Here is a 22,105-nt window from a genome sequence, read left to right as displayed (position 1 = left end):
AAGAATGGGAAGAAGAATTTTGAATTTTGAATTGTATTAGCATGTTTCAATTTGCCAGGGATTGAATCTCATTGCCAATAAATTTTTTCCATAATTTATTCTATCTTTATTTACTTTTTTCCTTTTTAAACGTATCAAAATATTCAATTAACAGATCTTCCATTAATTTTCTTTTTTTACCGCAACAGCATTAAAGGCATCACTATTTATCAGAGAAGATGACTTATGTATCCGATTTTCTCAAAAAATAAGGAATTTTTGCAATATGAAAAAGAATAGAGAAATGATGTAATTAAATCTTAACACTATCTGATTTATATAAGTTATATTTAATTTAAACATGACAATTTAATTGGGGTAATATATCATTGATTAACCATTTTGTTATCCAGTTATATGCTTTTTGTGTCAAATGACCTCCATCCCAACTTATGTAAGTACTTGGATCTGCACACACTGGAACTCTCGGATCCCCGCACTTCATATCTTCTTTATAATTATAGTCTCCTCCTAATCCACAACATGCCTGCTGTAGAGTATTTTTCTCGAATCCTGAAAATTTGTTTCAAAAAAAAAAGGAAGTTAGTGAATTGCATGTCTTTCTTTACTTCACCTAATCGTCATATGCATCTTATTTTTTAATTGAAGTTTTTTTTTTTTTGTATTTATGCTTATGGAATATAACATATTTTACAATATTATTACTATAATTACTTTTTCTTCCTCATCCTCTTCAATTTCAGATAGTTAATAAAGCATAACAAATTGATAACTAATTTTTTCATATTTCTAGATTTCGGTTGCATACTGATAGTTTTCATAGAGTCTGCAATAATAACTATATCCACAATGATATGTTCTCTTCATTATCTCTCACTAATTGCTTCCACTAGTTCTTAAATTATTATCCACTTACCAAGAGCGACGGCATTTTGTTGAAGCCAGAGATAAGCGTTGTAGTAATCACCATAAATGATTGAAATGTTTGGATATTCTCTCTTCAACTCATGAATTGCTTGTTGCAAATGATTGTTGTAAGAAATTAAAACATTGTTCCATTCTTTCACGCAATGGTACTCATCGTAGGCAGTTGAGGGATTGGTCATGTAAAACGATAGTATAATTGGGAAACAACCTGCTGGAAAATTGCCTGGAACTATAATACGGGTAGCCCCAAAATCAATGATTGTCTAGAAAAAAGAAAACAGAAAAGGGTTAAAAACGATCTTAAATTATGCAAATTGAATAAAAACGTCCTTGGTTAATAATTGACCCAAAACTATCGAGGGCATTTTCTGGAAAAATAATAGTCATGGTTAGGAATCCAACTACAAGCAATGAAAGGTAGTGTGGTATTCATAAAAGATAGGAGATAAGAAGCACTTACTCTAACACTATTAATGATGGTGTGAACAATTTCTGGCGTCATTCTTCGCAACTCGTCTATGGTTTTACTTTGCTTTAAGCCATAATAGCTGTCATCTCCTCCTATTTCTCCAAGTATGAAAAGTGACTTTTCCAAATATTTTGAGCAATCTAGCAACAGGCGTTAATTAGCTTATTATTATTGTAAGTAGAGAATAATTAAACCACACCAATTACATAAATTCCTTACCAGGGGAACAAATGGATTTGAAATGATAAGACATCCAATCAAGTTGCACACTTAATGTACTATTTGTGAAGGACATAGCAATGTTATTCTCTTCTAGGGATTCCACTGATAAAGCAGTAGCCCCTGATACTGCGAAATTTGCACCATGACTAAAATCTGCATTTTCATCCTCCCACTGGAAAAACAGGAGTTTACATTTTTTATTATCATGACTGTTTGATTACTAGGATGATTATACTATAATTTATGTATGCTGTTTAATCATTATTTTAAATAATTTTGATAAATTTTGACACGCTAATAGTGTATTCCTTGGCTAAAGAAATTCTGCATCTATATTTTACATCTTATTAATAGAGCTACATTAATAAGAGATGTGAGTAAATTTTTAAAAATTTTACAGTATTTTCTACCTTATCATTTTGTAAAAAAAAAAAAAAAAAACTCAAATTAATACTTAGAAATTTTATTTATTAATACTTAAAATTACGCATTTCGTATTAACAAAATAATTAATTGTCCGAAGAAGGGGCCAAATGCGTAACCAAGTCAACCATTGAGTATGATCCCAAATGCCTAATCGTATGTAAACGATCTCTCAATTACGTTTTAACCCATTAATTTATTAATTTCCATGTGATAGAGATCCAAGAAAAATGGAGATAAGTCTAAAAGAAAAAGGAGTTGAATAGAAACAATAAAAACGTGTAATTAAAATATGATGGAGACAATAAAACCAGAATGTACGACTACTTATGATAAATGGATGTAATTTTCGTTAATGTCAATTTTATGTGGGCCCACTTGAAGTGGGCAAGTTGTCCACTTGCTATTTTACTTATTTTGTGGCTATAAAATGATCCTTTTCAGTGTAAAAATATAAAAAAACACATATACGACAAATTTCTCTCTTTTTCTCACTATCTGCTTTTTTTAATTAATTTGCAAAATTAGTTTATTTTATAATACGTTATCAGCACGAGTCTCCACTGCTTTGAGTTATATTTTTAAGAAGATAACAAAAGGATAACAATTTTATTTTCTTAAAATGTCTAATATCTCAAAACTTGAATTTGTTGCTCTTGATATTTCTGGAAAAAGACTACTCATCATGGGCACTAGATGCCGAAATACATCTAGAATCGATGAGTCTGACAGACACCATCAAAGATGACAATACGGCATCTAGGCAAGACCTTGTCAAAGTCATGTTATTTCTCCGCCACCATATTGACGAGAGGGTAAAATTACAATATCTCACATTAAAAGATCCTCTTAAACTGTGAAAAAATTTAAAAGAAAAATATGACCACCGGAAGTTGGTCATGCTTCCTCAAACACATCATGATTGGCTAAATATGAGATTAATGAATTTCAAAAATATAACTGAATATAATTCTGTCTTGTTTTGAATTATAGTTCAGTTAAATTTATGCGGAGAAGAAATCACTGAGCAAGATAAACTTGATATGCCTCAAATTTTATTTGGATCAATGATCAATCACGGAGATATTTGTGTAATTGATAGTGAAATAACTCATGCTATTTTTAAAGACGAGAAATATTTTTCCAACTTGCTTAGAAGAAAAACAAATGTTACTATAATTTTTTGTAATTCAAAAATGATTGAAGGCTCCGAAAGAGCTACTATATTTCTACCTAAGGGGACAAAAATTGTTATAGAAGATGCACTGTTCTCTTCTATATTTTTACACTAAAATAGTATCAATACCATTTTTAATGTCAACACCATTTTAGGGCGTCTCCAACCCAAAACATCAAATTTTATACTAATTTAGTGTCAACACCAGTTTAGTGTCAACTTCATTTTAGTGCATCTCCAACACAAAACATCAAATTTTATATTAAAATAGTGTCAACACCATTTTAGTGTAAATGAACTCCAATGCTCTACACTAAACGTTAAAAAAAGATATTTTCTTTGTATTCTTCTCTCTCTTTAATATTATATTATTATTTTTATTTTATTTATATTTTAAAAAATGTTATATATTACAAATAGTAATAAATAATAATTACTAGGCTGAGTAGTTACAAGGTAAAAAGAAAGAACGAAACAGAGTTGGACTTCATTTTCTAAATAGCGTCTTAATTTCGTAAAAAAAAAACGCTATGATTATGAAATACAAAAATAATCAAAAGAAATTAAAAACTTGCATTTAAACATGACAGTTCAATTGGGGTAACATGTCATCGATTAACCATTTTGTTATCCAATTGTATGCCTTTTGTGTCAAATGAAATCCATCTCAATTTATGTAAGTACTCGGGTCTCCACACACTGGAACATTTGGAATCCCACACTTCATACCTTCTGTATAATTATAGTCTCCTCCTATTCCATAATATGCTATCAGTAAAATATTTTTGTCGAATCCTGAAAAAAATTATTTTAAAAAACAAATTTAGTAAATTGCATGTCTTTTTTCAATTTACCTAATTATCATCATATTATATTAAAAGTTGAAAATTCCTATCTTCAAAGATAGATTACAATTTTGTCTTTTGCTATTAATCAAAATGTAATAAAATATCTACTTATATTATATTTCTGATTTATATTAATCTCTTTCTTAATTATCATTATTAATGATTTCTTTTCTAGAGTCTCTTCATTATCACATTTAATGCTTTAGTTACTTCTGTTTAGATCTCTTTTGATGATATGTACATTACACTTGTCCAACGGGTCCAATCAGATGCGGATTCAGAATTTTAAATTTTTGGGTGTCACGCTATTTTAAACAGTGATCCATGACAAAAACTCCAACATAAAGCAAGGTAGTACTTAATATTTATTAACAAATTTGCATACAAAATGTAGACTTGTTTTGTTGGTTTAGTTAAGAGTTTACAAAATGTAACTTTTTGTGTCAAGTGAATTCCATCCCAACTGATATGAGTACTCGGATTAGCACACGCTTGAACTCCTAGAGATCCGCATTGTTTATACAAAGTTATAATTATAGTCTCCTTCTGTTCCACAACATACTAGTTTTTATCGATCGAATCTTGAAGATATATTTCAACCAAGAAAGTTCATATGGCTTTCTGCATAGGGGTAATTGACCTCAAAAATAAAAAAAAGAAACGACATATTTTTAGCACATACCAAGTCTCACGGCATTTTGTAGAAGCCACAAATAGGCATTGTAGTAGTCACCAAAAATGAGTGTAATGTTCGAATGCTTTTTCTTCAGTTCATAAATGGCTTATTGCAAATGATTATTGTAAAATATTGAAAAATAATTTAAATTTTTAGGGCGAGAAGGAAGTTCATGGAAAGGAGTTCACATACCTTTCCAGGCCTAATTCTTTAATAATCACTTCAGCTTTTTTATACTTCTGACGTCGACTCATTTTGCTTGGAAATCTTAAGAATATAGTAAAAACTCCTGGGATCCTCTTCCTTTCGAACTACAAACATGGGAATCATTGAAATAGCTCTTTGATTGAAAGAGGATGATTCCTATAATACATGAATTAATACTTGTCATACGCAGTTGAATTGTCGGTCATGAATTGAACTAGGGAAATTGGGACACAACCAATTGAAAAATTTCCAGGGACAATAGTTCGTGTAGCCCCAAAATTAATGACCCTCTGAAAATAACAATTGATCATTAGAAAATGAATTTGGATAAATAAAAGTGTATGCTCAGAAATGTTACGGAAAGTTAAGATCAAAACCTCACTCACTTTAACACCATGAATAATGGTCTTGACAATATCAGGCACCATTCTTCGCAACTCTTGTATGGTTTTACGGTCCAATAAGCCATAATTGAATTCATTTACTCCGATTTCTCCAACTAGAAAAAGACTTTTTCAATTTTTTTCTGCAATCTACCAGCAAGATCAAGAAAACGTCATATCAATTTAAATCACAGTTAATTAATTAGTTTATAATAATATTTGGGATGTACTTATTTAGCAAAATAAATTAATTACTAGTGGAGCAGGTGGTTTCAAAATGGGAAGAGAACCAATCAAGTTGCACACTTAATGAACTATTGGTAAATCCAATATTATGAATGTTGTTCTGTGCGAGGGATTGAGCAGATAAAGCAGTAGAGTCTGCTACTGCAAAATTCACACCATGTCTAAATTCTTCGTTTTCATCCTCCCATGGATTTAGGAGAGGAAGACCCGATTCCAATGCTGTCACAATCATGAAAACAATATTTAAATATTTGAAAAATAACCTTTCATACTCTTTCACGAATAGATAGATATCTCTATTTCGAAAGTCTTATGCATACATACCTATGAAATCAATCATAAGCATGCTATCAGAACAACGTCCCGTTGCGTTCTCGTAAAAATTCATTCCATAAGGAAGGGCTTCACAAAGACTCCCTCCGATGCAATTGCCAGTGGTTTTTCAAGCTTTATTAATTCTTGTGCATCACTTTTCTGTTGAAAAATCACCAAACTTATCACTGAAAGAACTATAAGATGAAATCATGAAACATTACTCTTATTGTCAACGCCATTCACCCGTTTTACCAATTATGAAAAATTGAAACACCGAAACTTCAGCTTGATAAGCTAGCAATCTGATTTACTAATAATAATCGTAGTAGTACTAGTTGTAGTAGTAATTATTATCAGTGCTCTTTATCTAAATGCCAGCTAGCCTTGAATTATCACGCTAACAATTTAAAAGTATTGCATTAGTATACACGAATAATATTTAAGCAGTCAACTTCTCGATTTTTGTATTCATTCCATTTTTAAAAAAAGATAGATAATTTATCAGATTTCCTAGCGTTACAATTTGTATCATTGAAAAATTATAATATCGTCAGATGGGCAATGTCCCTAGGATCTTCATTTTTACTTGATAGAATGGAGGATGTAAATCAAGAATTAATTAACCTAATTAGTCATTTGGATGTAAATCAAAATCGTTAAAATTAATTTAAAAGTCATTCATCCAACTGCATAAACTAAATTTAATCAGTATATATGTGTATAATAGCATATAACCAATGTATATCGATTAAGGAAAATATAACAGTAAATCCTTGAGTTGTGTAATGATTCCATTTGTATAATTTATTGATAATCATGTTATTTTGGAGTATGTAGGCTTCACATAGCACATGAGATAGTGTTACATTACACGCCTCGACCTCTTTTTATAAACATTGTAATTAATTAATTGAAATCTTAATTAATACCCATGTGATCCAGAGAAGAGAAAACAGAAGTTGTGATGTGCAATATGTGCATGGCTAATAATAAAATAGAACGTTGTTATGTGCAATATGAGCATGGCTAATGCCTAATAGTAAAATAAAAGCAATTATTTTCCCAGTTGACTATAGTGTTAGTGTTTACCCAAAAATAACCTCAATTGAATTTGTAACGTGATTTAAAGGATATTTGAATTGAATTGACTAATTATATAATGATAGAATGAATCAAAGTGATAATATAGCAATTAAGAATAAACACAAGAACTAACAGAAAAGTAAATGAATATATTAAATGTGTCTCCATCGAAAGACTGAAGTTGGAAAGTGATTTTCAAAAATGGGTGGAAAGGAAAGAACCATGGTAAGAATTCCTCAACATTAACATTTTATTGTTGATTTAAATTCGGCTTCACATTTTTCTAAAATACCTTCTTTTTTTGGCAGGTTGTCAATTTTGTTTTTGATCCGGCAGACTTATGCTCAACGGATCTCCTAAATCAAACATTAAGAAAAGAGGTCTAAGCTCGGCTAATTCAGATTCGAAAAAGTTGATACGTACTTGAAAGTGTGTTTGGTAGAAACAAAATATTTTTCATAAAAAAGTCTATCTTAAAATAAGTGATTTATTTGTTTAATTTCTCATATTTGATAAGTAAGCAAAAATACACCATCAATAAAAAATTAAGCGGGTGGGCTTGGGTGGAGAGTCGGAGTTCGGGGTGGTCAAAGGGTATAGTTGAAGCCTTGGAGGTATTTGGACTTAGGTGTGAAGATAAGACAATGAGCTTGAAATCATTTAACATTATTTTCAAAAAATATTGGTCAAGATTTTAAATTATCAATCAATATACATTCTGATTGATCAATTTTGCTGAGGTAAAAGGAAAGAAGATCCTAAACTTGGCATCTTAATTAATTTAAGTCCGATGTATCAAAGAATCATAAGGCTCATTCAAAGATTCAACAATTAGTCATCATGTGCAGAGAGATTGATAATATATGTTACAAATAAATAAATAGAATATTTATAGATGATTTATGTTGTTATTTGTAGTATAACCATTGAACTTAAACATGACAGTTCAATTGGAATAACATGTCATCAATTAGCCATCTTGCCAACCACTTATATGCTTTTTCTGTCATATGAACTCCATCCCAATTGATATAAGTACTCGGGTTAACACACACTTCAACTCCTGGAGATCCACATCTTTTATGTATGTTGTAGTTATAGTCTCCTCCTATTCCACAACATGCTTTGTGTAGAGAATTTTTATCGAATCCTGAAAATATATTTTAGTCAAGAAATTATTAAATACATATGAATTACTCCACTTCTCTCTCCGCCTATATGTGTGTGGTGGGGGGTGGGGGGAGGGGGTAATTTGACCTAAAAAATAGGGGAAAATGACATTTTTACCACTTACCAAGTCTCACGGCATTTTGTAAAAGCCACAGATAGGCATTGTAGTAGTCACCATAAATGAGTGTAGTGTTTGGAAACTTTTTCTTCAATGCATCAATGGCTTGTTGTAAATGATTATTGTAAAAAATTGCAAAATTATTTAAATCTTTCAAGCAATTATACTCGTCGTACGCAGTTGTTTTGTTGGTCATGAATTGCGTTAACATACCCGATAGACAACCAATTGGAAAATTTCCTGGAACTATAATTCGAGTAGCTCCTAAGCCGATGACCCTCTGAAAATAACAATTGATCATTAGGAAATAAAATTAGACAAATATAAGTGTATGATCAAAGTGTTGTGGAAAATTTAAGATTAAAACCTCACTTTAACAGCATGAATGATAGTCTTAACAACTTCATGCACCATTTTTTGCGATTCCTCAATGGTTTTACCTTGCGATAAGCCATAATTGAATTCATTTCCTCCTATTTCTCCAACTAGGAAAAGTGAGTTTTTCAATTTTTCTCGACAATCTACCAGCAAGATCAGGAAAACATCAATATCAATTTAACTTGCATGCCGTTAATAAATTAATTTATAGGGCAAAGGGACAAATATACTCATCAATTTTGTGATTTAGAGCAGATATATTCCTCCTTAAAAAAATGGTGCATATATACCCTTATCGTCTAACAAATGGTGTATATATATACCCTCGTCGTCTATATGTATATGTACCCATTTTGTTAACAGACTGAATTAAAAAAAAATCTTAAAATTGGTGTTTAAATTTCTACAATGCTATGCACCTAGACCCAACCCAATTAATAAAAACACAATTCTTTATCTATTTTAGAATCAATCCAAATTCATTTTATGACTAAGAGCCCGTTTGGATTGGCTTTAAGTTGGTCAAAACCAACTTAAAGCTCCTTTTTAGCTTTTGGACGTGTTTGTCTAATGCTGACTTTAAGCCATAAAGTTCTTAAAGTCAGTCAAAAATGAAAAGTTAGGATTCCTAACTTTTTTTTTCCAAAGTGCTTAAAGTCATTTTCTTTGACCATGAAAATTATTTTTATATCCCTTATATTATAACTAAATTCTCAAACTATCTTTTTTTATTCTTTTAACCCTAAAATTCACATCATAAGCACTTTTATCCAAACACTCAACTGCTTATTTATAAAAATAACTTTCAGCACTTCAAAGTTCTAAAAGCACTTCATACATAAAAGTTACTTTTTTTAAGCCCCATCCAAACGGGCTCTAAGTAGAAGAGGAATTGATTTATTTTTCATTTGGATGAGTTTAGAGGTGTAAAAAAGGGATGAGATAATTTTTGAAGGCCGCGTAATATTACAGAAATTAAAAAATCAGTATTATAAATATTTTTTTCAATTAAGTAAATATAGATATGTTAACGGAAAGAATAAATGTGCACCATTTATCAAACATCAGGAATATATATGCACCATTCTTTTAAGGGGTATATTTAGCTAGAGACCTAAATTGGGAGTAATAAATTACCAGTGGAGCAGGTGGTTTGAAAATGGGAAGAGAACCAATCAAGTTGCACACTTAATGAAATATTGGTAACTATATTAAAAATCTTGTTATCTGCCATAGTTTCATCGGATAAAGCAGTAGCTCCTGCTACTGCGAAATTCACACCATGTCTGAAATTTGCACTTTCATCCTTGTAAGGATTTAGAAGAGGAAGACCTGATTCCAATGCTGTCACAATAATTTATTCAATATTTAAATGTTTGAAAAATAACCTGTCATACTCTTTCACGAATATATATACATACCTATAAAATCAATCATGAGCATGCCATCAGAACAACGTCCCGTTAGGTTTTGGTAAAAATTCATTCCATAAGGAAGTGTTCCACATATAGAATGAGCTGCACAAAGACTTTCTCTGATGCAATTGCCAGTATCAGAAAGTGAGTCACCAAACTGATATATTCTATCAAATCTGCAATTTATCAATCTTGGTTTTTCAAGCTTTATTAATTCTTTTGCATCGCTTTTCTGTTGAAAAATTACCAAACTGATCACTGAAAAAACTATGAGATGAAACATTACTCTTATTGTCAATGCCATTCACCCCTTTTACTAATTATGAAAAATGAAACACCCAAACTTCAGATTTATAAGCCTGCAATCTGGATTAATAATAATATTAATATATATCCTTGAATTATCTGCTAACAATTTAAAAGTATTGCATCATTATACACGATCAATATTTAAGAAGTCAACTTCTTTGATTTTTGTACTATTCCTCTCTTTTTCCTTTTAAAATAATTTATTTCCTAAAAATTCGGCCCACATTCTTTTATGTCCGTTCCAAAAAAATGAAATAATTTCCCCAAACATTTATCCATGTTTTAGAAGTTATCTAATAATATCACTTTTCTTTAATTTAGGATCACATGAATATCACCCATCTTCTTATATTTTTCTCAAAATATACTTAACACAATAACAATAATCTTCTCTCTCCTAATGAATGTCATGTCATGTTATTCATTTTTTATTAATAATAATAAAAAAAATACTTTTTTAAACAGCCTAGATGTTATACCTAGTAAAATTTTATATCCTAGTTCTGGGTGGTTCGTAGGCAAATCCAATATAAACTCCTCCGATTCTTAAAGAAGACATGTGGGTTTCTCCCGTTCTTCAAGGAATAAATTAACGAATTAGCACAAGGAATTGTCTCCCGAGCCGATGTATACCCCTCCCAACAGTTGCCTCGATTCATTTTAGATTGGGTTGGAAAGTTGGTTTTTAAAAATCTAGTGAAAATTGAGGTTCTGATAGAGAAATGAGTTTTAAAGACTAAAGTTGTCAAATTTTAAATTTCAGAGTCAATTGGAGTTTTGAGTCTCAAGATGGAATTTCATCAATTCCATCAGTTCTGAAATGTGGAAATTGGTCTATGATAGTTGTCGGAATTACATTTGGAGTTGAAACGTGGAATTTAGGTCCAAAGTTGAAAATTTTGTAAAAGTTTGATCAAAGTCAAACTTTGATCAATAATTGGGGTTTGGGTGCTCGAATTGGATTTCTGATAGTCCCATGGTTTCGAGGAGTGATTCTAACGCCAGAAAGGGCTTCGTTGTAATTGCTGGAAGTCCTGAGCTCGTTTTGATATTTTGGAAGCCTAAGTTAGTTTGATTGCGACTTATCGGATTCTGGGTCAAGGAGACCTCGAATTCAAATTCCGATGGTTCCATTAAGTCGGGAACTTTGAATTTAGAAGGGTGCATATACGATTTGTGTGTACGAGATTCCGAACGAATCCCGAAGGGTCGATCGGAGGATTTTCCTAAGGGAGGTGGTTGTTGTCAACTACTTCTGGTGGGAGCTTCTCCGCGTATGCGACACCTTGCTCGCATTCGCAGAGGGTCATTTGTTTGGTCTCCGCGTTAGCGGAAGTGGTACCGCATTCGAGAATAGTTGGCTGCTTGGTCTCCGCGTTCGTGGAAGTCTTGCCACGTTTGCGAAGTCCAAAAATACGCCTAAGCAGTGTTAAATCCTAAAAATTAAAATTAAACCCTATTCCACCATTTTTGGACCTTAAGGATCTCGGAAGGGATAATTTTTGAAGGATTTTTGAGAGTTATTGGCTGGGTAAATTCTTTAACCATGATTTCTTCATTTTCAAATAATTATTAACTGATTTTGACTTGAATTTTGGGGTTTTCAATTGAGAAAATTGGGATTTTTCAAGAACATGAATTTTAATGTTTTGGATAATTTTGAACTCATTTCAAGTCCAAATGAGATTTCGTTTTCACCAATAGATTTCAAATACCTTAGGGATCATTTTCAAGTAAAAATTGTTGGCTTTACTATCTATTTTCAAAATTTGGGTTTTTCTTGGATATTTTGGATCAGTTTCAGCCCAGCTTTCAAAATTATAATTCGGGTGTCATTCTTTCCGTAATTTAATTGGAAATTCATATTTGATTAGATTTCTACGATTTGGAGCATCGGCAAAAGGGAAAAGTCCAAGTTTCGGAGTAGTTGGGAGTGATATCGAGGCAAGTGGAATCATAAACTTTCGAAAGCTTCATAGAATATGTATTCTTGATACGTGCTTTGTGAATTGATTGAAATTAGTATCGAGTTGATAGTGAATCATGAAGAATGTTTCGAACTGATAAATCATAGTATAAGAGAAAGATTAACCCAATGGATTGGCCTATTGAATTGAGTCAACCTTGTTGCCTAGTTGTGGAGCTTACTTGATGTTATTAGAGGCATGGATTGCATATGATATTGGACTTCATTTCCCTTCCCAACGATTGCATGATTATTCTCATCTGCATTTGGGATAAAATATGATTGAGGTTCCCCTTTTTATGAGGTTCGCCGAAAGAAAATGGTTCCGGCTAAATGAATATGGAAAAGGGTAACAAAGAGGATTCGAGGGACGTGTCATGCGTCGTGGTTGTTATATTATTGCATCGAGGGACGTGCCATGTGTCGTGGTTGTATAGTATTACATCGAAGGATGTGTCACGCACTATAGTTGTTATATTATTGCATCGAGGGACGTGTCACTCGTCGTGGTTGTTATATTTTGCATACGTGGGACGTATCACGCGTCGTGGTTGTTACTTCAAAATCATATTATGCATTCATCGCATTGTATAGTTTGCATTGACTTATTTATCTGACTACTTGCCTTATTATGTGAGCTATTGAGACTGAAATACGTGCAATATTGACATTATTTGTTGAACTGTAGCAATGTATTTAACTTAGTTACTACATGAGCTATATCTATGCATAGATCGTTAGGTTGGGCGGTACAACTTGCAGGTTGTAGTTATGAAAGGTTCAGATAGAGTGGCATGAGTACTCTTTTTATTTACCTTTAGATCGTTTACCATTTTACTTGTTGGGTACCGTGTTGTTTGGTACTCACCCCTTTCTAATTACGTATGTGTAGTTTCATAGCCCGGATAGTGATTCAAATTCTTCTTTCTTCATTCGTGGCTTTTGGAGACATTTGAGAGATAGTTGTTGATGTCGGCGATCCCTCTTGCTCATTTTCATGTTTTTGTTCCATTCGAGAGACAAATGCATTTTTGAGACTTATGTTATTTCTATTCTACTATTTTAGAAGTTTGTACATGTGACAACTAGTCCTTTAAAGTTTTATAGTTGTTTAAGACTTCCGCATTTATTGTAGTTATTTACCTACTATATTGTTTTCCCTTATTAACCATTCAAAATTGGGTTTTGGATTGACTTGTCTCGGTGGGTGTCATCACATTCGGATTCGGATTGTGACATTTTTTTAAGATCTAACGATTTAATTTAGTGACATGGCGCTGATGTAAGGATGATGTGGAAGCGAGTGTACCTTCTTTCATGTGAATGATTATATAGGTTTTAGGGTGTATTTATTACACTTTAAAATAATTAAGGAGGGTAATAAGACTCAACTATAATTAAAGTGTGTCCTAACAATTTCGGTTATAATTGAGAGAGTACTTGTGTATTATCCCAAAAATGAATAATGTGACATGACATCCATTAGGAGAGAGAAGATTATTATTATTGTGTCAAGTACATTTTGAGGAAAATATGAAAAGAAGACTGATATTGTGGTCCAAAAATAATGAAAACTGATATTACTAGGTAATTTTTCAAACATGGGTGACTCTTTTGGGAAATTACTCCAAAAAATGTCGTATTTCCAAAGTAGGAAATAATTTAATTTTAAAGTTCTCTTTAATAAAATGATTATAACCACACACATGGTCGAAGATATATTAGACTACAAATTTCAAATGTCTTTCTTTTTTTAAAACTTGTCTTAAGTCAAACGGTGTTACATAAATTGGGACGGAAGAAATATCAAATTTCCTAGTGTTAGAATTTGTATTTTAAATCATTGAAAAATTATAATATCATCGAATGGGTTCCCCGGAAATATTAGCATATATATTACATCCTCAAACAAAAGGAAAGGTATCCCTCGAAGAGGTTGAGACGAACCTCTACTACATATTGGAGTAGATAGATAGGATTACTAAAATGAAGATCGTATATAATAACAATCCTATATTTGATGTCGATTCATCCACACTTCCGTTCCTTGTAGAGAAAGATTAATTGCTTGTTGACTAATTTACTTGCTAAAATATATGAATGTAAGAGCCCGTTTAGATTGGCTTTAAGTTGGTCAAAACCAACTTAAAGCCTCTTTTTAGCTTTTGGACGTGTTTGTCTAATGCTAACTTTAAGCCATAAAGTTCTTAAAGTCAGTCAAAAATAAAATGTTAGAATTCCTAACTTTTTTTCCAAAGTGCTTAAAGTCATTTTCTTTGACCATGGAAATTACTTTTATATCCCTTATATTATAACTAAATTCCAAACTACCTTTTTTTATTCTTTAAACCCTAAAATTCACATCATAAACACTTTTATCCAAACACTCAACTGATTATTTATAAAAATAACTTTCAGCACTTCAAAGTTCTAAAAGCACTTCATACATAAAAGTTACTTTTTTTAAGCTAATCCAAACGGGCTCTAAATAAAAAATTAATCAACCTAATTAGTCATTTGAATGTAAATCAAGATCATTAATTAATTTAAATAGCTATTCACCTAACCACATAAACTAAATATGACGGTATCTAATTAATGTATATTAATTAATGAAAAATATAAATAGCAAATCCAATAAACTATTTCGCGTAGGATTCTGTTTGTATAATTTATTGATAATCACATATTTCCTTGGGTATGTGCGTTACATTACACGCTACCACGACTTTTTAAATAAAGTAATTAATTAATTTAAATTTAAATTAAAGGGTCTGGCTGTTAAGAAAAGATAAAAGCAACTATTTAACAGATCGAAAAAAATTAATTAAAAGCGCACAAAAGGGGTTTTCTCTTCTTTCCTAACCAACCTCAAAAAATATTCTCAAAAAATAAAAAATAATACTCTTTCCATTTATTTTACTTGTAAGTTATTTCAAAAACAGAATTTCACTTCTACTTGGTCCTTTCTTTTCTAATCACAAAAAAAAAAATCATATAAAAGAAAAAGGTTTATTCACTTTTAATTGTCAACTATTCTGAAAATATATTTTCACTTTTACTTGTCACTTTTAACATATTAAAAAAATATAAATTTTTTTTCTATATTTCACCCTTAGCATTAATTACTTATTATTCAAGACTTAATACTAAACATTAATTAATAGGAATAGTAAGGTAAAATAATTATATAATTATTACTTTTTATTGATTGTGTCAAGTTCAAATATGATAAGTAAAATTAACTGAGGGAGTAACTTGTTTGAGGTTTTCAAAGTTCACGTTTTAAATTAGGAAAAATACGCGAATAAACTAATATATACTACTTAATTATATATTATAGCTATAGTTTTAAACATTTATCCCTCGGCACTAATGTTTCATTCGAGTTTGTAGGGGCATTTCTGAATTTGTATATTCCACATAGATTATCATATCTTCCATTTTTTCCAATTATACAAATTAACATTTCTCTCTCATCATAATTTTTTTTATTGATTTTTCTCCTTAATTCACTCAAACACAATCAAATTTTAAAAAAAATTGTGTTTCTCTCTCAAACCATCCAACCTAGTTATTCTTCTTCTTCCTTCACACCCAGCGAGCACCACGAACCACCATCAAACCACCAGTCATTACAGCAAATCAAACTACTGCCACAAACTTCCATCCTTACCACTCCCTCATCTCTATTAACCACAAAACACTCCTTTTTCAATGAAATTCATCATGATCCAGCGAGCTTTAAGCTCACATAAACCCAGGCGAAGTAGCTCCGACATACTACATCTCAGATGAAGAACAATAATATCTTCATTGAATCAGCTCAACCAAAATCGATACACTTAATGGCTCTGGGTCAAAAACATCTATAAAATAAGATGATGGATTTAGGTCGATGTACTAAGATCATGGTGAAGAAATTGAGGCATTTTGTACAATTTATTTTGTATATTTTTTGTAATTTGTATTTCTATCAATGTATTTTCATTATATTGTATACGATTCTATGGATCTAGCATATCAATGTTTATTGCAGTCTTTATGCTTTTCTAGACTTTATTTGTATATTTTCAACAATTATATACAATTAATTCTTTTGTATTCGTATATTATCAATAAGTATACATTCCAACTATTAGTTGTATAATTTCAGTATTATTGAGTTATTTGTATATTTTATTTTGTATATTTTTTGTGTTTGTATTTCTATCAATACATTTCACTCTATGTTGTATACGATACTATGGATTTAGTGTAGCAATGTTTATTGTTGTTTTCTTACTGTTTTTAGACCTTATTTATATATTTTCAATAATTATATACAATTACTTTTTTGTATTTGTATATTATCAGCAAGTATACGTTCCAACTATTTATTTTTATAATTTATTTATTTATATATGTGTGTGTCTATAAATATATATATTTGTATAATTTACTTATTTATTTGACATTTTTTGACATTTTATTTAGGAAGTTAAATTTATTTTTCTTTGTTTGGCAGAAGTCATATTTGGTAAAAACAATTCTAATAAGATATAATCTCGTAATTTATGGGATTATTTTCCTTTTTTACAATCGAAATTATTGCCAAATTTCCTTAAAAAATTTTGAAAACCGAATTGTATAAGTTATTAAATACACGCAAAATATACCAATGAAAATACTTATAACAAAATTATGAAGTGTATATAATTAGGAAAATTATAAATATGAAGACTAATTAAAAAAAATCTCTTAACTATTTATGAAATTTCCTCTTTAAATTAAACCACTAAATTTGATAATCACATATTTCCTTGGGTATGTGCGTTACATTACACGCTACCACGACTTTTTAAACAATGTAATTAATTAATTTAAATCTTAATTAAAGGGTCTGGCTGTTAAGAAAAGATAAAAGCAATTATTTAACAGATCGAAAAAAAATAATTAAAAGCGCACAAAAGGGATTTTCTCTTCTTTCCTAACCAACCGCAAAAAATATTCTCAAAAAATAAAAAATAATACTCTTGACGCCGAGATCTATTGATCAATATGAATCTCGAGAGTGGATGGTTGATCGCCGCCTCCTTGTCCTAGAGGCTCTCCGGCCGGGGAGGGTTTCCATTTATTTTACTTGTCAGTTATTTCAAAAACAGAATCTCACTTCTACTTAGTCCTTTCTTTTCTAATCATAAAAAAAAATCAAATGAAAGAAAAAGGATAAGAATGTACTCCATTTTTTCACTTTTAATTGTCAACTATTCTGAAAATATATCTTCACTTTTACTTGTCACTTTTAACATATTAAAAAATTATAAAAAAAATTTCTATATTTCACCCTTAGCATTAATTACTTATTATTCAAATTATTTTTCAAGACTTAATACTAAACATCAATTAATAGGGATAGTAAGGTAAAATAATCATATAATTATTATTTTTTATTGATTGTGTCAAGTTCAAACATGATAAGTAAAATTAACTGAGGGAGTAACTTGTTTGAGGTTTTCAAAGTTCACGTTTTAAATTAAGAAAAATTACGCGAATAAGCTAATATATACTACATAGAGGCCGCTAGGATTGGCTTATAAGCTGTTTTCAATTTTTTTTGAGTATTTGGCTGGCCAACTTAAAGTCATTTTGTGCTTAAAATAAGCCTCAATAAATAGTTGTGTTTATTTGGATGAACTTATTTTAAGCAGTTTATAAGTTAAAAATAGCTTATAAGTCAAAAAAAAATTGATCTGCATGTACTTTTTAAAAAAAAACTTATAAGCAGTTTTCAACTTATAAGTTGCTTAAAAATAAGTCCATCCAAACAAGCTATTAATTACGTATTATAGCTATAGTTTTAAACATTTATCCCTCGGCACTAATGTTTCATTCGAGTTTGTAGGGGCCATTTCCGAATTTGTGTATTCCACATATATAGATTATCATATCTTCTATTTTTTTCAATTATACAAATTAACATTTCTCTCTCATCATAATTTTTTTTATTGATTTTTCTCCTTAATTCACTCAAGTACAATCAAATTTTTAATAGAAATTAAAAGTAATAACTTAATCGTAACAGTTCAATTGAGGTAACATGTCATCAATTAGCCATTTTGCTATCCACTTGTATGCTTCTTGTGTCAAATGAACTCCATCCCAACTGATGTGAGTACTAGGGTCAACACACACTGCAATTCCTGGTGCACCACATTTTTTATTTGTGTTATAATTATATTTTCCTCCTATTCCACAACAAGCTTTCTGAAGCGAGTTTTTATCAAATCCTGAAAATATATTTCAATCAAGAATTGAAAACGACAGGTAAATGAATTAGTTAATTTATGAAAACTGAAAATCTTTAATTTACAAGACAAGTAAATTGAAAAAAAGGAACTTATAATAAAAAATAAAGAGAATGATATTTACCGAAAGAGACTGCATTTCGTAGAAGCGACATATAGGCATTGTAGTAGTCACCATAAATCAGTATAATGTTTGGATACTTTTTCTTCGTCTCGTGAATGGCTTTTTGCATATGATGATTGAAGAATGTTGCAAGGCTATTTAAGTCTTTCAAGCAATGATACTCATCGTAGGCAGTTATTTTGTTGGTTCTGAATTGCGTTAACATAGCCGCGACACAACCAATTGGGAAATTACCTGGAACTATAATTCGAGTAGCCCCAAAACCAATCACCCTCTGAAAATAACAATTGATCATTACGAAACAAATTTAGACAAATAAAAACGTATATGATCAGAGATGTTGTGGGAAATTTAAGATCAAAACCTCACTTTAACACCATTAATGATAGTTTGAACAACATCTGGCACCATTTTTCGCAACTCTTCCATGGATTTACCTTGGGCTAAGCCATAATTGAAGTCATCTCCTCCGATTTCTCCAACTAGGAAAAGTGACTTGTTCAATTTTTCTGAGAAAGCATATCAATTCAACTCCTCGTTAATTACTTTAGAGACTAAATTTAGGTATTTAACTAGAAAATAATTAATGAATTCCTTAATTACCAGGGGAAGAAATGGATTTGAAATGAGAAGACATCCAATGAAGTTGCACGTTTAATGAACTATTTGTGAAAGACGTAGCAATGTTCTTCTCCGTTAAGGATTTGACTGATAAAGCAGTAGCCCCTGCTACTGCAAAATTCGCACCATGACTAAAATCTGCATTTGGATCCTTGGACGGATTAAGGAGAGGAAGACCAGATTCCAGCGCTATGAAATCAATGATGAGCATGCCATCAGAACAACGTCCCGTTGGTTTATGAAAAACGTTCATTCCATAAGGAAATCTTCTACATGAAGAATGTGTTCCACAAAGGGTCTCTCTGAGGCAATTGCCGGTATCAGAAAGTGAGTCGCCCAATTGATATATTTTATCAAATCTGCATTTCATCAATAATCCTGCAGGTTTTTCTGCATCTCCTATCTCTTGAAGAACCACTAAACTGATTATCAAAACAACCGCTCTAATTGTCAATGCCATCACTCGATCGAATTATGAAAATTAAATTTGAAGATTTATTATTAGTACAGCAAACGTAATCATATATATAATGCTATAATGCTATCTCCATTAATTAAGAAAAATAATATATATAATAACAATACTCATCATTTTGTGTATCTAAAATGACAGCTAGCCAGATTTCCTTGACTATCATATACACATTTTTAAAAGGGAGAATACCTAAATATCACAATAAATTTGGTGCGTTTTATTGGCATATCCTTAAATTATATCCCCTCCGTTCCTAATTTACTTATCAAATATTTTTTAATTTGATTTTCTTTTTTACTTGTCAATTTTGATAAATCAAGAAAAAATAATATTTTTTTTTATTATACCCTCAATTTATTAGCATTGAGTTAATGTCTTTGAAAAATACAGTGATCTATGTGGCAAAGAAAGTGGCTACACTAAAAATAGTGAAAAATTAGCTCTTATTATTATTTGTTTTAATTAGCTCTCGGAAATAGCCGTCCGACCTTGGTAAGAGTAAGGTCTACGTACACTTTACCCTCCCCAAACCCCACGTTATGGGATTTAGTTGTTGTTGTTTGTTACACCCCGTACTTTTGCACTTCGAAAGACTCTGGTTGCATCCACACGACCTCCCCCCCCTCCCCATTTGGTATGGTTAAAGATTTTATGAAATAAAGATTAAAAACTCTGTTTTGATATCGTAGTTTTGAACTAGTGGTTTGGAGTTGTATTGAGTAATGTTGAAGTGATTTACTTGTATATTCTACTGGTTGTTGTTGTTGGTATGGTTGTTGACATGGTGGCCGAGTTGAAATCTCGGGGATGTTGAAGTTATAGGGGAGATGCTGCCCGATTTTTGGTAATTTAGGAACTAGTAATAAACTAGTCGAGGGAAATGGATAAGAAAATGATTCCTATGGATACGTGATTGTAGAGTTGGAAATTGGAAAGTGGAGGATTATTAATCTTAGTATTATTCTCATGTTAAATAGGTTCAAGAGACGACGAGGAAAATGTATTAGGAGTAATCCGTAAGAGGAATGTAAAGCTAATCGTTCCTTCTTTTGGCATGTCTTTGGCATAAGTATGTAAAACTTATTCTTTCTCTTGGCATGTTTGGACATAAGTATATAAAGCTAATCTTTCTTTTTGGCATGATTTTTATGAAACAAGTATATGACTTTTATATGATTCCAAGGAAGTTCCTATTCGTAGAGCCGCTAGGATGGCCAGCTTCTTGATTTACCAAAGGATATTTTATCGTGCCTAGATACGTGTATATGATTCCAAAAGTTTTATTTTGATATATCTCATAGTGATATTCAAAAGGTACTTGATACGACTCTTGTCTTGATTTTTGAATAATAGCACATTTTGTTAACTCCATCGAGTCTCAAACATGATTTAAAGTGCATTTAGTTTCTCACTACTCCACTCGTGGATGCCTCAATGCTTCCTTCACCGAACTCGGGTCAGGTTTTGTTATCGTGCATACTTCTCTGCATTGTTTGTCGTGCCCCGACGTGAGGGGGCAGATACGCCCTGTACATGGGTTTGACTTGTGGAGTTATAATTTGCCATGTACACATATGATATGATATGATCTGATATGACCATCTGATATGATATGATATGATCTGTTACGGAAACATTCTCTACTCTAGAGTTATGATGTGTTTTGGCGCCAATGACGGAGTGGCGACCACGATTTATTCACCGAGTCCCATAATGGGGCCGGATATGGCATATGTTTTTTTGCATACATTATCTGTGGTTTTGAAAAGCATTTTGATATTCTGGATATTTTGCTCATTTTTGCACCTTTTGTTCTGGTAATGGCTTTACTTATTACAGTCCATGCTTTATATACTCGGTACATTGTCCGTACTGACCCCCTTTCTTTGGGGGCTGCGTTACATGCCCGCAGGTACCGACGCTCGGTTTGCCAATCCACTTGCCTAGGACATCCACTTTGCTGTTTGACAGTGCTTCTTTATCCAGAGACCCTATTTTGGTACTGGCTTTTCGGTTGCATATTCAGACACGTTGGTCAGGGGTACGACGGGACCTTGTCCCGTCATATGATTAGGCTATCGTTCTGTAGAGGTCTGTAGACTTGTGTGGTGGGTTCTGTATATGTTTTTTGGGCTTTGTGTTCAGTGACGGTCTTAACGGCTTTCGTGTGCTACATCTGCTTCTGTATGCTCTCTAGCGTCCTCATTTGATTTCTATTTTTGTTTATTCTGCTAACACGCTAAGTGGGGTTAAGTGTACGTATGGG

At 31.4% G+C, this 22,105-nt stretch overlaps 3 protein-coding genes and 1 pseudogene across 3 annotated transcripts; all 4 read right to left on the bottom strand.

Annotated features, from left to right (window-relative positions):
* Positions 1 to 273: 273 nt before the first annotated feature.
* LOC129883982 (GDSL esterase/lipase At5g03980-like) lies at positions 274 to 2,825 on the bottom strand. Its single transcript, XM_055958375.1, has 5 exons — positions 2,778 to 2,825; positions 1,616 to 1,790; positions 1,388 to 1,536; positions 917 to 1,190; positions 274 to 552 (listed from the first exon to the last, which is right to left on the bottom strand). The coding sequence occupies exons 1-5, from the start codon at positions 2,823 to 2,825 to the stop codon at positions 335 to 337; spliced, it is 864 nt and encodes a 287-aa protein (XP_055814350.1). The 3' UTR covers positions 274 to 334.
* Positions 2,826 to 3,709: 884 nt separating this feature from the next.
* On the bottom strand, positions 3,710 to 6,826 carry LOC129883981 (acetylajmalan esterase-like; annotated as a pseudogene).
* A 943-nt stretch (positions 6,827 to 7,769) lies between these two features.
* LOC129884673 (acetylajmalan esterase-like) lies at positions 7,770 to 10,490 on the bottom strand. The gene is made up of 5 exons (XM_055958959.1): positions 10,064 to 10,490; positions 9,780 to 9,986; positions 8,637 to 8,785; positions 8,271 to 8,544; positions 7,770 to 8,126 (listed from the first exon to the last, which is right to left on the bottom strand). Exons 1-5 carry the CDS (start codon positions 10,359 to 10,361, stop codon positions 7,909 to 7,911), a joined length of 1,146 nt encoding a protein of 381 aa, XP_055814934.1. The 5' UTR covers positions 10,362 to 10,490; the 3' UTR covers positions 7,770 to 7,908.
* A 7,724-nt stretch (positions 10,491 to 18,214) lies between these two features.
* LOC129884672 (acetylajmalan esterase-like) lies at positions 18,215 to 19,903 on the bottom strand. Its single transcript, XM_055958958.1, has 4 exons — positions 19,347 to 19,903; positions 19,113 to 19,252; positions 18,744 to 19,017; positions 18,215 to 18,601 (listed from the first exon to the last, which is right to left on the bottom strand). Exons 1-4 carry the CDS (start codon positions 19,822 to 19,824, stop codon positions 18,384 to 18,386), a joined length of 1,110 nt encoding a protein of 369 aa, XP_055814933.1. The 5' UTR covers positions 19,825 to 19,903; the 3' UTR covers positions 18,215 to 18,383.
* Between the last annotated feature and the right edge of the window lie 2,202 nt (positions 19,904 to 22,105).

This window comes from Solanum dulcamara, chromosome 4, assembly GCF_947179165.1.
Source record: "Solanum dulcamara chromosome 4, daSolDulc1.2, whole genome shotgun sequence".
In the NCBI taxonomy this organism is placed as follows: Eukaryota; Viridiplantae; Streptophyta; class Magnoliopsida; order Solanales; family Solanaceae; genus Solanum; species Solanum dulcamara.
Note: the sequence above shows the minus strand (reverse complement) of the source record. Positions and strands in the feature narration are given on the sequence as shown.